The sequence below is a fragment of the Myotis nattereri genome (genome assembly GCF_964212035.1).
Source record: "Myotis nattereri genome assembly, chromosome: 8".
Lineage (NCBI taxonomy): Eukaryota > Metazoa > Chordata > Mammalia > Chiroptera > Vespertilionidae > Myotis > Myotis nattereri.
The window spans coordinates 34860980-34876097 of NC_138083.1; the positions used below are offsets into that span (position 1 = coordinate 34860980).

General features: G+C 53.9%; 1 protein-coding gene across 1 annotated transcript; it reads left to right on the plus strand.

The window, feature by feature from the left end:
* Window positions 1-4477: 4477 nt before the first annotated feature.
* BPIFB6 (BPI fold containing family B member 6) lies at window positions 4478-15118 on the plus strand (the record flags this gene model as incomplete). The annotated part of the gene is made up of 15 exons (XM_081097651.1): window positions 4478-4577; window positions 5776-5875; window positions 6948-7052; window positions 7501-7650; window positions 7807-7870; window positions 8360-8420; window positions 9220-9311; window positions 10104-10280; window positions 11051-11104; window positions 11471-11647; window positions 12372-12439; window positions 13058-13103; window positions 13887-13950; window positions 14361-14437; window positions 15086-15118. 15 exons carry the CDS (start codon window positions 4478-4480, stop codon window positions 15116-15118), a joined length of 1368 nt encoding a protein of 455 aa, XP_080953777.1.

Here is a 15118-nt window from a genome sequence, read left to right on the forward strand (position 1 = left end):
GGAGGGGGATGAAGCGCCTGAGCCACGCTCTGTGCCCAGAAGGAAGCCATGGTCTGTGGAAAGAGAGCTGGCCTGGTCCCTAAGGGACACAACTCAGTCATTCAGTTAGAAATCACAGCTTAAACAGGGGGCGTGTAGTATGAAGAATGAGGAACTATGGGAAAAGAGTAACTCTAAGCTAGAAGGAAACTGTATGGGAACCAAGGGCTGAGGGAGAGAACCAGGAAGGAAAAACTTGGAAGGGCTCAGACCTCCCTGGAGAGGATATTGCTCAGCCTCCTGGAGAGCAGAGAAGTTTGCTGTTGGCCTGGTTGGAGCTGGCCCATGGCTGCTGGGCAAACCATGGGCAGCTAAGACCTTCAGAGAGCAGGTGCAAGGGCAAGGGAGGGGGGGAGAGGGAGGAGCCCTGGGGACAGGTGGGGGTTGTGCTTGTCGTTTTAGCATCTGTTCTGTGTGTGACTACGCAGGGGCACCGACAGAGGGGGTGGGGAACTGGATGGGCAAGAGGCCTTCAGAGTGGGTGGGCCAGGGGTGGGGTGTGGTCTGTTCCCAAGGGCTGCATGGGGCAAGGCTGCCAGGTTACAGAGGGATCTCATTCTGGGCTCCAGGGAAGACTCTGTTTCCTTAAAATAATTTTATTTATGTCTGGCCATTGGAATTTGGTTGGACCACTTTACTTGGAATTTAGGATAAGGCAGAATGGCATGACTGTCCTTTTCCTGCTCAGAATTGCTATTATTATTCTGCCCCCTCATTAGACAGAGGATACAACAATAGCCCAGGGAGGTTGAGGGAGCTGGCCACACAGATCCCTGAACCCATGCAAGTAGGTTTCTCCAGCTTCCCATTACCCCATATCCTTCCTGCTCTCCCTCACCCCCCCATACCAGGATGGCTCTGGGAGGAGGCAGGGAGGGGCCAGATGAGCAGAGGCACCCGGGGTAGAATGCATGCAGCAGGAGGGGAGGCCCACCTGGCCCTCTGTCGGTTGGGTGAGGATCCGCAGGGGTAAATCAATGCTGCCTGTAGACTTGCTGCTCCAGCTCAGGCCCAGATCAGGATGCAGACTGGCTGGGCCAACCTGGGTCCTCTTCCCCAGTCCCAACCCTGGTTTCAGCCCCGCTGACCTCAGGCAGGACCTTGCCCCAAACCCCCACCTCAGTGGCCCCAGGGGCAAATGGGCGCAGTAGCTTCCTCAATCTTTCAGACCTGGGGGCTCCCTGTGGGTGGATGAGGAAAACCCCAGTCATTCAGAAGCACCCCCTTAAAAAACCCCCGTCAGGCCTCCCAAGGGCTGGGCACCCCCAGGCCTGGGTTCCTGCCCCAGCTCTGTGGCCAGCTCTCTGTGCGGCATGGGGCCAGCCAGCCTTCATTGCCCGTCAGCTCTGGACACAGAGAGGAGCTCCCCAGCCCCTGGCATTTATCACCTGGCATCTCCTCCAGGAGCTGCCCCACCAGACAATTAGCTCCTGTGCCCCTTGTGAGTCTCAGAGCGGGCACCGGCCTGATGGTCCAGCTTACACCTGCCAGGCATTTACACTTGATGCCCCCTCCTGCAACACCTTTCCCCTGCCTTGCAGAGCTGGCTCTGCTCACCCTCAGACATCAGCTCCAACAGTCCCTGCTTTAGAGGCCCTTGGCTCCGATGATAACCCATTTTTCCCTTCCCACCGCCCCCCCTCCCCCGGCTCAATGGCTTCCGCCTCCCCAGGAATGACCTGACCTTGTGGTTGGTGACCTGCCTAGTGCTCACCTCCCCCTGTCGTTGCTAGGAGCCCTCTCAGGACAAGAACCTCAACTGCCTGTTCACTGAAGCAACCCCACAGCCCTGCATAGGCCTGGCACACAGTAGGTGCTCAATAAATGTTTGTGGAAGGAATGTAAGAGTACCAACTGTGTGCCCAGCCTTGTGGGAGGCACTGGGTGTAGGGGCGGGAACAGGTGAGCCCTGATATCTGCTCCTGTGACCACTCCGTCGTCCCCCCATCCCACTCCCCTCAGCGCCTGCCCCTGCCCTCCTGTAGCCACCTAGGCTTCCCAACCGTCCTCCTCCGGGCTATTTACATTGGAACAGATTAAAGGGTCACGTGAGCATCAGGCTCCTGTTCTTTAGACCTCTAGATAATTATCTGGGCCTCATTAAACCCTTCATTATTCAAGCAGCTAATCAGGCTCCCAAATATAAGGGCTTCCTCTTCCCGGGGTCCAGAGGCAGGGGTCAGTCATCGGCAGGACGTCCCCAGACTCAGCAAGGTAAGGCCAGGACCTACCCGCGCAGGGTCCCCGGACAGTGTCTCACCCAGCCCTGCCATTTTACAGGTGAGAGCACTGGAGTCCAGAGAAGGGCAGGGCTTTGTCTGAGATCACACAGCAAGCGCGCAAGTGGGTGGCAGGGCCAGCGCTTAGTTCTATGTCCTGATCCTCAGCCAGGGCTCCCCACTTGCCAGGAAGCCACCAGACCTTGTGACCTTTAGGTTTTGTAGGACGGGCAAGATCAACGTGGCAGCAGATCGGAGGGGCCCCCTGGAGCTCCATCGGAGGCCGAGGGGAGACCAGAGAAGACCTGCTTTGCAGGAGCTCAGAGCTGAGCTGGGGCGACGGGGCAGGGATGTGGGGGTGAAGGGGAGGTTTGGTGCATCTAGGAGCATCTGAAAACGTGTAAGCAAAGACTGCTGGTGGGGACAAAGGAAACATTCACTTGGGGGCAGAGTGGATTAGGTGTACAGTCAGGTTCAAACTGTGATCCTGAGGATGGGGGCAGTGGAAGGTTGAGGGGGAGCTTCCTGGTGGAGAAGCAAAGGCTGAAATTCAGACGTGAGGGATAAGCAGATTATGGGTGGTGGGGTGGTGGGGGGGGGAGGGTATTCTTAGAGGGAGGGACAGCTTAGGCAAAAGCGCAAGCACAGTCAGCAACAAAACCCTGGCACGGGCTGTCTCAGAAACAGCTCCCGACTCTGTTACCCTCAGCCACTGAGTATGGTAAGAGGCAAGGAACCCTGCCCAGAACGGCCGAATCGCCCAGCATCAGTTCTGGCCTGGAAACAGGGGGGCAGGGCTGGTGTTCAAGTCTCTGGGTCCAGCCTTCCAAACTTGGAGATCTATCTGGGGCTAGAGGAGACCTTCACCAGGCCCCTCCCAGCACAGTTACCCTGGCACTGAACTTCACTGTGCCTCCGGGTATGATTTCCGAAGAGATTTGACACTGGGCGTGCATATGCCTGGCACATTCCCACGGCACATATGTGTGTTCATAGGGGTTGAGGAAACACCAAGATTGCTTATTTTCAAACCAAGATAGACGTTTAAAAATAAATGGGACGAGAGAGAAACATACACTTTCATTGAGCAAATATTGATTGTAGGCTTGAATGGTCTGCCCTGGCTTTTTAAATGCTGGCTGCTTCTTATCCTTTAGTCTCAGCCTACATATCTCCTCTTCATAGAGACCTTCTCTGTGCACCTCCCCACCCCCATCCCCTCACCCCGACACACACACTGGATCCCATCCTATTGCTTCTCTTTAAGATTCAGGAGGAGTAAGACTATCTCTACCATGTCTACCTTGCAGCCTGGTCTGCCTGTCACATTCAATAAATGTGAGTTGAATGAGTGAGTGAGTGAGTGAATGAATGAATGAATGAATGAGTGCATGAGCTCAAAGTAGGTGCCCATCTCTGTTTGTGGAGCAGTGGGGCCTGAGCTGCCGTCAGCAGGCCAGCTGGAGCTCTCCCTCTCTGGGTGACACAGGCCAGGCCCCGTGGCCCTTCCTTGGTTCTTCTCATCCACAGCTCAAACCTGAACTAAACACGTGGCCTCTGGTTGGGAGAACTTGAGGTCTTGGTAAGTAGGAGAAAGGGATTTCTGAGGGGTTGGGGTGGGAAGGGAACTTTGAAGGGTCTGGGTTGGGAAGTTCCCGCCCAGCTCTCTACTCACTGGCTGTGAAACCCTGGGTACGGGTCTCAGTTTCCTTTTTGGTAAAGATTGTCTCACGAGGCCTTAAGGGGCTCTGAGCTGAGATGTCTGGAAGTGAGGCGGAGCTGGAGGAAGTGGGGGATGCCATTGGCTGTAGTGTCGAGGTGGGGGGAAGGGGGTTCCCTGAGTCAGACCAGGTTGGAATCCCCTTCACGGCCCCAGCATTGCCTGGAACGGAGCCACATTTGAACTTATAAAAAACTGCAGCTGAACCTCCAGCAACCTCATAGTGCAGGCTGGTCAGAACACATCATGCCCACAGAGGAGGAACTGAAGCTTAGCGAGGGACGTGCCCTGCAGGGGGGACCCCAGAGGTCCTGTGTTTGATCTGGACACTGACCCCTCTGGAAGGCGGTAATGAAGTTTGCTGAACTGGCGAGATTCCCAAGGCTCCCGGACCCTGGAGACCATCCCGGGCCCGACCTGCTCTGGGGCTTGGGAGGTATCCGGGGACACAGGGCCGGGTGGGCTGCAGCCAACCCAGGTTTTGTGCCCAGGCGGAGCCATGCTGCAGATCCTGTGTCTGGCACTCTGCGGCCTGCTGACCCGCACACGAGCTGAGCCCGGGGCGCTGCTGCGGTTGGGCATGGACATCCTGAACCACGGTGAGCTGGTGGGCCCGGGGGGAGGCTGGGGGTGGGAGGCGGGCGGGACAGGGAGTAGGTAGTAAGTGCGCACTGGTTGCTCATGTTCGCATGGCCTCGAGCATCCCATGATCCTCATAATACACTTACAAGCAAAATGGGGTGACTTGTCCAGGGTCCCTCCACAAGCTGGAGGCACAGCTGGAAATCCTGTTTCCCTGGAGCCTCTCCTTGGCTCTGGCGGCAGGGGTTGGTGGCCACACGTAGGCTGTGTGCATGGCAGACACATATAAACCGAATCCCAGGCCAGCCAATAATTTGCTGTATGACCTCAGGGAGTTCACTTACCCTCTGAATGTGAATGTAAAGAAATGTAAAATAGGGTGGCCAGTCTTTACTGAGCAGGATCAAATAAATATGAAACTTTTTTGGGGGGGACTTGAGTAAAAATTTATTTCCTACCTTTGAGCTCTGTGACTTCCAGGAAAATGAAGTCACATCCAGGTGTAAAGGGCTAATGACAGTTCAGTCGGCTCAGTGTTTGTCCCCTCTCTGGGAATTAGCCTGTGAACATTATGCAGGTGTTTCTAGAAGTGTTATTTGGGGCTGGGGCCTCCAGGCCGGGGGAATCAGAATGTCTTGGCTTTAGGCACAGAATCTGCATTTTAACAAAATCCCAGATGAGTTCCAGGTGTGAGGGTGGCTTGGGGTCTGTCACGTCCCTTCCCACCCTCCAGCCAGGCTGTGTTTCTCACTCGTCCCTCACCATGCCACCTCCCTCCCCACTCCCCCACCTTTGCCCTTGCTGTGCCTGCTGCCTGGAGAGGCCCCCTTTATCCCTTTGCTTCCTGGTGAAATCCCTAGTCCTCTCTCAAGGACCAACTAACAGGTCACCTCCTCCTGGAAGCCTTCCTTGGATCTTCTTTTCCTGCCCCCCCCCGCCCCCCCGGGGTTCCTCTAGCTGCCTGTGCTTCCTATGACTCTTGCCACTCATGCTGACATTGCTGGTGACTCTGTCTTCTCGTGAGGCTTGAGGAGGGCTTGGCATGACTCATCTCTGGGTCCCTGGACCCCCCAGCTCAGAGTGGGGCACAGTGACTGTGCGGCACATGGTGGTGCCCCTTGTAAGTGGCCTGGGCCTAGGATGCCAGAGAAACTGGCCCCGGGCAGGGAAGCAGGAGGAGCCCAGCTGAGTGTCTCTGGATCCTGCCCTTTCCAGAGGTCCAGAGTGCTATGGACGAGAGTCATATCCTGGAGAAGATGGCCGCGGAGGCGGGCAAGAAACGCCCGGGGGTGAAACCCATCAAGGGCCTCACTGAGTGAGTGGGGTGGGGGCTTTGGGGTGGGGCGATGGCTAGGGCAGACGGTGGTGAGGAATGGCGTGCCAGGGCCTGAGAAGGAGGCGGGACAGCTAGTGCGGGGTGCAGGATGCGGGGCCTCTTCCCGCCTTGTTGCTGGTTTGCTCTGTGACCCTGGGCACATCACGCTCCTGCCTGCGTCTCAATCTCCACCGTCGTCCGCGGAGGACAATCCCTGCTCTGTTGCGAGCAGGGTCATTGGGAGGAGGAAGCGAGGTTGACAGTCAGACTCCAATTGCCTGCCTGCAGCAGGCGCTCACTGAATGTACGTGCGATTGAAAGAAAAATCCTCAAATGGCAAAGCTGGGAAGGTATCAACCTTCTAACGGCAGGGTCGGTTCCTTTGCAGGTGCCACATAGAGTTGATGGGTAGGGGCTGCCTGGAATGATGTACTGGGGAGGCACTCCCTGGACTGAGCAGGAAATAGGCCTGTGATCACTTAGCAATGTCTGCCCAAAGCTCAGGATGGGCAGGTAAAGGTAGACACGCCACATCCCTGTTATCCCAAACCCCAGACTGCTGCTTCTCAAGCAGGGAGATGTTGCCTCCAAGAGACACTTGGCAATGTCTGGAGACATTTCTGGTTGTCATGACTCGCTGGGGTGGGGGTAGGGAGGTGCCGCTGATGCTCTCATGGGTGGAAGCCAGGGGTGCTACTAAACATCCTGTGATGCACAGGACAGCTCCCCACAACAAAGAATGATCCTGCCCAAGAGGTCAGTAGTGCTGAGGGGGAGAAACCCTGATCCCAGCAAACCTCCCCGTTTTGCCAATGAGGAAACTGGGGCTCAGAGAAGGGAACGGCGTAGCCCAAGGTCACACAGTCAGCCAGGCGTCTTTCTGTGGACAAATTGGCTCATGCCCAGCTTTTTGTCTGTTTCACAATGGCCCCACAAGGCAGGCTTATCCCTATGACATGGGATAGGGGATTTACCTAAGAACCCCCAAGCAAGGGGGTGGAGGAGTGGACTGAACAGCTGGCAGGGTCTCACCTGTCCGCTTATCACTGCTGTGCGTGTCTGTCCCTCCCAGTATGAAGGTGAAGGACGTGCAGCTGCCTGTCATCACACTGAGCTTCACACCAGGGGCGGGCATCTTCCAGTGTGTATCCACCGGCATGACCATCACTGGCAAGAAGTGAGTGTGGCCGGGGAGGAGAGGAGGTGTCCTCATCTCAGTCTTACATGCACATTTATTGAGTACCTACTGTTTACCATCTGGATGCTGTGGTTTAAGATGATGCAAACTTGATTCCTACCTCCGATGGGAACCAGACCTGAGCACAGGCGATCACATATTGAATGATTAACCCAGAACAGAGGAAGCATTGGCAAGATGAAGGGATCAGGAAAAGCTTTTTGGAGATTATGACAGCTGAGCAGGGTTTTGAAGGATGTGTAAGAGTTTACCAAAGCAAGAGGGAAGAGGGAAGACTGGTTTTGTGAAGTTGGGCAGGTCCTATCCCCTTTTCTGTCCTGTGTGGGTGGTCCCTGCCAGAGCTGCAGAGAATGCAGGCAAAGAGGAGATAAGGATAGTGGCCACAGTGGCAGATATGGCCATGATGCCTGCCTACCCTCTCTTCCAGCTTCATGGGTAAGAGCATGGAGATCACTGTGGTCTTGAACATCACAGCCACCAACCGGATTTTGCAGGACGAGGAGACAGGCCTCCCCATATTCAAGAGCGAGGGCTGTGAGGTCATCCTGGTCAGCGTGAAGACCAACCTGCCTAGCAAGTGAGGGGCTCTGCAGCTGGGGAGGAAGGCTGGGTTCGCATTGCCACCCGGCTCAGCACCCACTTCCTGAGCCGTGGCACTTCCTTAGCCATGCCCGTGTTTGTCCTGTGCCTAACTTCCTGCTCTTGTGGCCCTGCCCCCATTTTCTGTGTCCAGCATGATGCCGAATGTTGTCAAAAAGTTCCTGGACAGCACCCTACACAAAGTTCTTCCTGGCCTGGTGAGTGCCCAGAGCAAGCCTCTACCCCAAGCATGTCAAACTCGCGGCCAGCGGGCCGCATGCCTCCCTTCATCCCCAGGAGTGCTGGCAGGTGATTTATCTCAGGTGCTGACCCTGATTGGCTGATAGTGGCTGAGGAGGATTCTGAGGCTGTGGCTGCTCAGCAGGAGACAGTGCTGTGATCCTCTAGTGATGTCTGCCATGAGCACAGGAGAGAGGAATGAGCCTGCACATCACAGCTTGCCAACCCTGCCCAGATGACCCATCACTGGGACACGAATCCTCACTGATCTTTGCAGGCGGGGGCCAGGAGGTCTGGATTCTAGTCCCAGCTCTGCCACTGGCTTTCCATGTAACTGTGGCCTCGGTTGCCTCTCCATCCCTGTGCCACCGGGGCTCTTGGGCTGCCCCATGGAGTACCATTCATCTGTGAAGAGTGAGGTCCTCCTCGCAGGGGCCCTTTTATCCCAGCACCTTCTCTGCTTCCAGATGTGTCCAGCCATCGATGCAGTCCTGGTGTATGTAAACAAGAAGTGGGCCCGCATGAATGGTGAGTGGTCCTAGCCATGCCCTGCTCCCACATGGGGACATCAGGATGGGCGGACTTTGATGCCCCACTTCCCATTCAAGTGCCTGCTCCCAGCCCAGCCTTGGGACTAGAGGAGGTCTGAGGTAATGGTGTCTGTCCATTCCCCGACTGTCCAGATGGGAAGCCTGAGACCCTGAGGGACTCTGGGGTCCTTGCCTCTTAGCTCTTCATCCATTATTCTATCCATCACCCCCAGACTCCAAGGACAGCAGCCATGGTGGGCTCTCCACCCCCTGCAATCTGAATAGGAGTCCCCAGGGAAGCGGTGATACCTCTTTCCTTGCCGAGAGCATCTGCCACCTCCCTCATCTTGGGATTCACAGGACTCTGCAGTGTGGGGGAGAGGAAAGCCCAGTAGCTGGGAATGAAGATGGTGGGCTTATGTGCCCAGCAGCGTGGCCTGGGGCACGTCACTTCACTCCTACAAGCCCCAGTTTGCTCATCTGTAACACAGAGCTGATAATCCTAACCCCACCCTTTCGCCGCGAGAACTGAGCTGTGACAACCCTCGGCAAACTCTCAAGCTCTGTGCCTGCAGAGTGGTGGGAGTGGGCCTGGCTTTCCAGGGTAGGCACCATTGGCTCCATTCTACAGATGAAATCACTGAGGCCCAGCGATGCTAAATAATTTGCCTTGGGTCACATAGAGGGCCAGGATTCCTGGCACGTAGGTCAGGCTCGGGTGGAGGTTGGCTGGTGCTGGCTTCTCTGAGCTGCTTCCGGGTTGGCGCCTCTCTAAATGTAACCTCCTCTTCACACAGCCCCCATGCCCATAGGCCAGATGGGCACCGTGAAGTATGTCCTGACATCCGTACCGTCCACCACAGCCAGCTACATCCAAGTGGACTTCAGTGTAAGCACCAGGGTCACCAGAGGGCTGGGGCCTCAAGTTCACTGGCTTGAGTGGTGGGGCTGTTTGGAGCTGTGGTCCTTGCAGACCAGGCTCACCTATGCAAGTATTTCCTGACACTGGGGTCCTTTCCCTCTTTCTGCTCTCAACTTGAACCCCGAGTCCCTTAGCTGATTTCCCTGGACTGCTGACTCCACATGCACACCTTCTCCCAAGGCTGTCCGCTTCTCCCAATGAGTGGCTCACCCAGTTGTACCCCACAATTGTACAGACAGGGACACTGAGGCCTGGGAAGAGGCAAGGCTTAGCTAGGGTCCCACCATAAGTTGGTGGCTGAGGTGGGTCCTCACCCATGTTTCCAGAGCTGCAGGTGCCTAGGTGAGATGCATCTTTAAGGAAGGGAAGAAAAATCCCAAGAAGTTATCTCCCTGCAAAGTCTCCTTCCAGAGTGTTTCGTACAGGCCCTGTATTATTTTCCAGTTACCTTTTTCTTTTGAGAATAAAACAGAAAATACATTCTACATAAATGTGGGCTCAGACAGTCAAAGTTAGATTAACTGAGGTTACTTAAGTAATCCTAGGAGAGACCACCAGTGGTTTAGTGTCTGACTTCCCTATCCTATCAGCCTCTGTCTGCTCACTGGTACCCTGGGAGGGTTGGGCTCTGGCTCTAACAGCTGATGGCTTGCTGACTTAGGGCTGGCTTGAGTGCCATTAGTTTGGAGAACTGAGACTCACCCTTAGCCACAGCGCCTCATGGCCAAGGCTGACTGTCTCTTTTCTGCTGTCCCACAGCCTGTGGTACAGCAGCAAGAGGGCACCACCATCCCGCTTGCTAATGACGGGGAGGCCCCAGAGTTCCCCGAAGACTATGATGAAGGCTCTTCACAGCTGCTGCTCTCAGCCGCCTTCCTCACAGCAGAGCTTGCGCTTCTGCAGAAGTCCTTTGATTTGGACATCCAGGATACCATGGTGAGCTGTCTAGTGCCACGCCCCCTGTAATGACAGTCCCTGTCTAATGTGTTCATTCTTAGAATTATCCCGGGGTTGTGGGCAATGCTAGGACTTGGAGATGCCAGAACTGATTTAGGTTTCTATCATTAGTTAACCCCGCCACCCACCATCTCTGTCCATGTAACCACCATCTACTCATCCATCCATCCATCGATCCATCCCCCCTGGTGCATCCATTCATCCTCCCACCCATGCACCCACCATCCATCCATGTCCCTTCCTATCCATCCTCATGTCCATTAATCCATACATCATCCATTCTTTCATCCACTTATCATACCTTTCCATCATCTTTGCATCCACCCATCCTTCCATTCATTATTCTTTTCATTCTTTCACCTACCCATCCACCTGCCCATCATCTATTATTCATTCTCCTATATAAACATTAATCATCCATGCATCCTCCCATCCACTCACTCACTCCTCTCTTTGTCCATTTCCCCATCCATCTATCCATCTATTCATCCCCCCCCCATTGCATCTACTCATTTCCTTCTGTCTGCCTGCCTTTTCACCCAACATTTTCTCAGTATTTTACCATGTACTAAGAACTATGGGTATCAGAATATGTAAGCCACAGGAGTTCATTATCTACTTAATCACAGAGTGACAAGTGTTGTGATGAAGGGACCGTCAGAGGGCACACCTTATTAAGTCAGAGGAGGTGGTGGTTAGGGTGGTTAAGGAAGGCTTCAGTAATCCTAAACTCGACTTGCATTTTGTAGGTTGGTGAGCTGCCCCCACAAACCACTAAGACACTGTCTGGCTTCATCCCTGAAGTGAGTGCCCCAACTATCTATGATCACCATGTCCTGCTCTGCCCTGTTCTCCTCCAGTCAAAGGGACAAGAAACTGGGGAGGCAGCTTTTCAATGCTCGGCTCCCTTGTCCAGGGTGGAATCATTGGGACGTCTCCATAAAGCAGTCTTTGGGTCCGCATGTGTATGTTGTACTTTCTATGTCAGTATAGAAATAGCCAGATTGTCTGGTTTGTTCTTTTTATTTACTGATAGACACATCCCAGCCTTTGCATGTTGTACTTCCTGTGCCCACGGTGGAATCACCTAGTTCATGACAGACTCCTGGTTTCAACGGAAGCCACCAGTCTGAGGGTTGGCTCTGAGGGGAGTTTACTGGTTTCTGCAGGTGGCTGAGGCCTATCCCAAGCCGAAGCCCTTGGTGACTCAGATTAGGATAAACAAGCCCCCCAAGGTCACCATGGAGACAGGCAAGAGCCTGCTGCACCTCCATGGCACCCTGGAGATGTTCGCTGCCCGGCGGCGGCGGGGCAAGGCTCCTGTGTCCCTCTTTCTCCTGGAAGCTGTGAGTGGAATCTCGTCCCTATTTAAGCCTAACCTCTCGGAAGGTGGGATTTTAGTTGACAGCGAAGTAATGGAATGAAGGGTTCTTTGTTCATCTCAATTGTGTGGTCCTGACTTCCCAGACTTTGTCACCTGATGTCTGATCCTTGGCTCTGCCATTGAAACTTTGAGTGGCTGGAATGATCTACAAATGGAGGGTCAATAGTTTAGTCCTTCCTTTGCCTCTCCTCTCTCCCTATGCCTCCCTTCAACATCCATTGACATTTATAAGGGCAGTGAAGGGCTTAACCTGGGGACTGTGGGAACCTGGAGAGATTCCAAATCCAGTTAGAGGAAATCACAAAGGACTTCCCAGAGGAGGTGATATCTAAGCAGGCAGTTGAAAGTTGAGCAGGAACTGGCCAGGAAAGGGGTTGGGCTGGTGATGGAGGGCACTCCAGGCAGAGGTTACAGGATGTGCAAAGGCCTGGAGAAATTACATGATGTGTGCAGGAATCTACAAACATGCCAGGTGTTTCTGTCCTGGGCCAGGTACAGGGAGGGATGAGCAGCCTGGGCTGGGGTCATGGGGAGACTGCTGTGCTCAGTTCCTGAAGATGGGATGGGCAGAGAGGAAGACCACTGCTGTCTTGGCAGTAGTGGTGGTGTTGGGGAAGTGGTAAAACTTCTGGTTTTGCCAGCCCTGATGGGGCTCACTGCCTCCTCCCTGCTTCCCCTCATGCCAGCACTTCAACCTGGAAATTCAGTACTCAGTGCGTGAGAACCGGTTGCAGATGGCCACCTCTCTGAACAGGTAGGAGTCTGCTGCCAACACTGGCTTCCTTGGTATTACCAACACCACTTGTTTTCCTGCTCCAGGGTCTTCTCTGATCCATCCAGCATAGTCCACACTGCCAGGTCAATCTGGTTACTATTCTTGCTCCAGAACCCTCAATGACTCCCCATTGCCTAAATGATCTTCTCTCAGATCTTAGCTTGGCACTCAAGGCTCTTCTCATTCACTCACCACTACTATATATATGTAATTTTGTGTGTGTGTGTGTGTGTGTGTGTGTGTGTGTGTGTGTGGAGGGGTGGGGGTTCTAACTCTGTGTCTTTCAAGGATTTGGGACTAATTAGTTGGCCTGCAAATCTCTGCATATGTGGCCTTGGGGTCCCTGAGGGAAGAGTCAGGACCAATGAAAGGAGGCAGTGGCTTGAGCTTGTGGGAAACAGAAAGGGCTTTAATGAAAGGTAACGAGTGCCCCATCAAAGGTGGCATGCAAACATAGACTTACAAACACCTGACAGGAAGGCATAGAGGAAACCTCTGCATGAGGGTGGGGTGGGGTGTTTGCGATCCCCTTTCCCCAGGGCCAGGGGCAGTGGCTCTGACTGCCCGCTCCCCACCTTGTTTCTTTCTCCTGCACAGATTACTGAGCCTGTCCCGGCAGACCTCATCCGTTGGTGCCTTCAAGGTAAGTGTCCCAAGTGTTACTGCCTAGTCTGGCAAGACGGGGCTTATTCTCCCTTGAGACTGCAGGGACCGGCCTCGGAATGGAGGCAAAGTAAATAGAGTAGGTCCCTGTGGGATTAGGGGATCCCGACTTGCTATTTGACCTTGGGAAAGTCACGTAGCTTCTCTGAGTCCCTGTTTTTTTTTCTGGGTAGAATCTGGACATCTCTTTAGATCGATTTTAGAAAACATTGTCATGCATAGCAGCAGCCTGAGCTGACTCGGACGACCCAGATGTTCTTTTTATTAGTCTCTGTAGCCTCAGAGCCCAACACAGAACCTGAGCCCATAGGTGCTAAAAATAATGATCCCGACCATAGTACTTACTGAACACTTCGTGCTTTCCCCAAATTCGCTGAAGCCATGTGAGTAGGTGCTATTATATTTTCACAGATGGGGAAACTGAGGTACAGGCAGGTAGTGAATGAATGACTGATCAAAATTTTCTATAGGAGCAGGAATGGGGTCCACAGGCCACCCCGTGTCTCCTGACTTCCCCCATGCCGGGACCATGACCCAAGGCCCACATGTCACCTGAATGGGACTAAGCAGAGGTGAAAGGCATCAGCCTACAGTTAAACAGGGTCAGGCCCAGTTTTGATGTTAGCTGGACAAATTATTGGCTGTGTCTAATATTCATTCCTGTGGTCCCCAGACCCAGCTGGAGTGAGGGTTGAAAGTTTTGTTGAACTGAATTGAACGATGGGATGTGGGTATTTTCTCTCTTTCTTTCTCTGTCCCCCAGGAGAAGAAGCTGACTGGCTTTATCACTGACTTTCTTCGAGAAGCCTACATCCCGGCTGTCAATGGTAAGGGCGCCAACAGGCATTGATTTTGCTGGTGATTTTCTGAGCAGGAAAGGATGCCACCTGGTGGTCTCAAAGCCCCTCCACTGGCCCCAGATGGGGGAGGCTAACAGGGAATGGATGATCTTGCTGAATCTTTGAGGTTAACATAGTCTTAATATCACTTGTCTACGGACAAAGGCACCTCCCACAATTTTGGTCACTTGATTCTTGACGCCACACCATGAGTCAGAACGTAACCCAGACCTGGGATGGGAATAAATAGTGATCTGGCCTATGCTCTCTCTGCCTGTGCAGCTGGCAGTCATCATGCTTCAATCACAGCACTAGTTCCTACTCCTCTGCTCCAGGCATCCACTCCTTAATCAACGGCAGAGTAGTCAGGCTGAACTGACTCTTACTGTATTTGTCAGGTGTGCTCCGAGTTGGACTTCCGCTTCCAGACTTTCTGAACATGAATTACAACCTGGCAGAGCTGGACATAGTAGAGGTAAGGAAAGGAACTGGGGAAGGCCACATCAGTCAACACCTTTGGCCAACGAGTGAGGAGCAAAAGCCTGCCTCTCTCCTCCTGGGGGGAGCAGGGCTGAGGAGGGCTGTGGCCATCAATACCATCTTGCCAATCCTTGAGCAGTGCCCTGCCCCTCAGAACCTGGCCCTGCTTGGCCAGGGAGTCCCTAGAAGGCAATGAGAATTCTGCCACTCTCTTTCCATGCCTTCTCAGGCAAATTACCTCACCTTTCTCTATGTCTCGATTTTTCTGCGCTGAAAATGGGGAGGATAATATGGGTACCTGCCCCCGAGAACTGTTTATTGAGATAATTCATCTAAAGGTATACAGTAAGCACTCACTAAATATTAGCTTTTCACTCCATGCCAAGCCTCGCACACAGAGCATTCAATGTGCATTTTGCGCCTTCTGTCTCTCCAATCTGGGAGGAAGGGGTGCTGGCCCGCACTTGACCATGGAGAAAACGGAAGCGTAGAGAGGTGAGGGGTCATAGGGCGAGCCTCGTTCATCCTCTGCTCTCAAACGCTGGCTTCCATTTCCAGGCCACGGCTTGGTCCATCCCATTCTGCACCTGGTGGCCCCATCATTGCTCCGCCCACCTACACCTGGCCCTTTGTCTCCTGCCAGGACGCCCTGGTGATGGACTTGAAGCTGGACTGA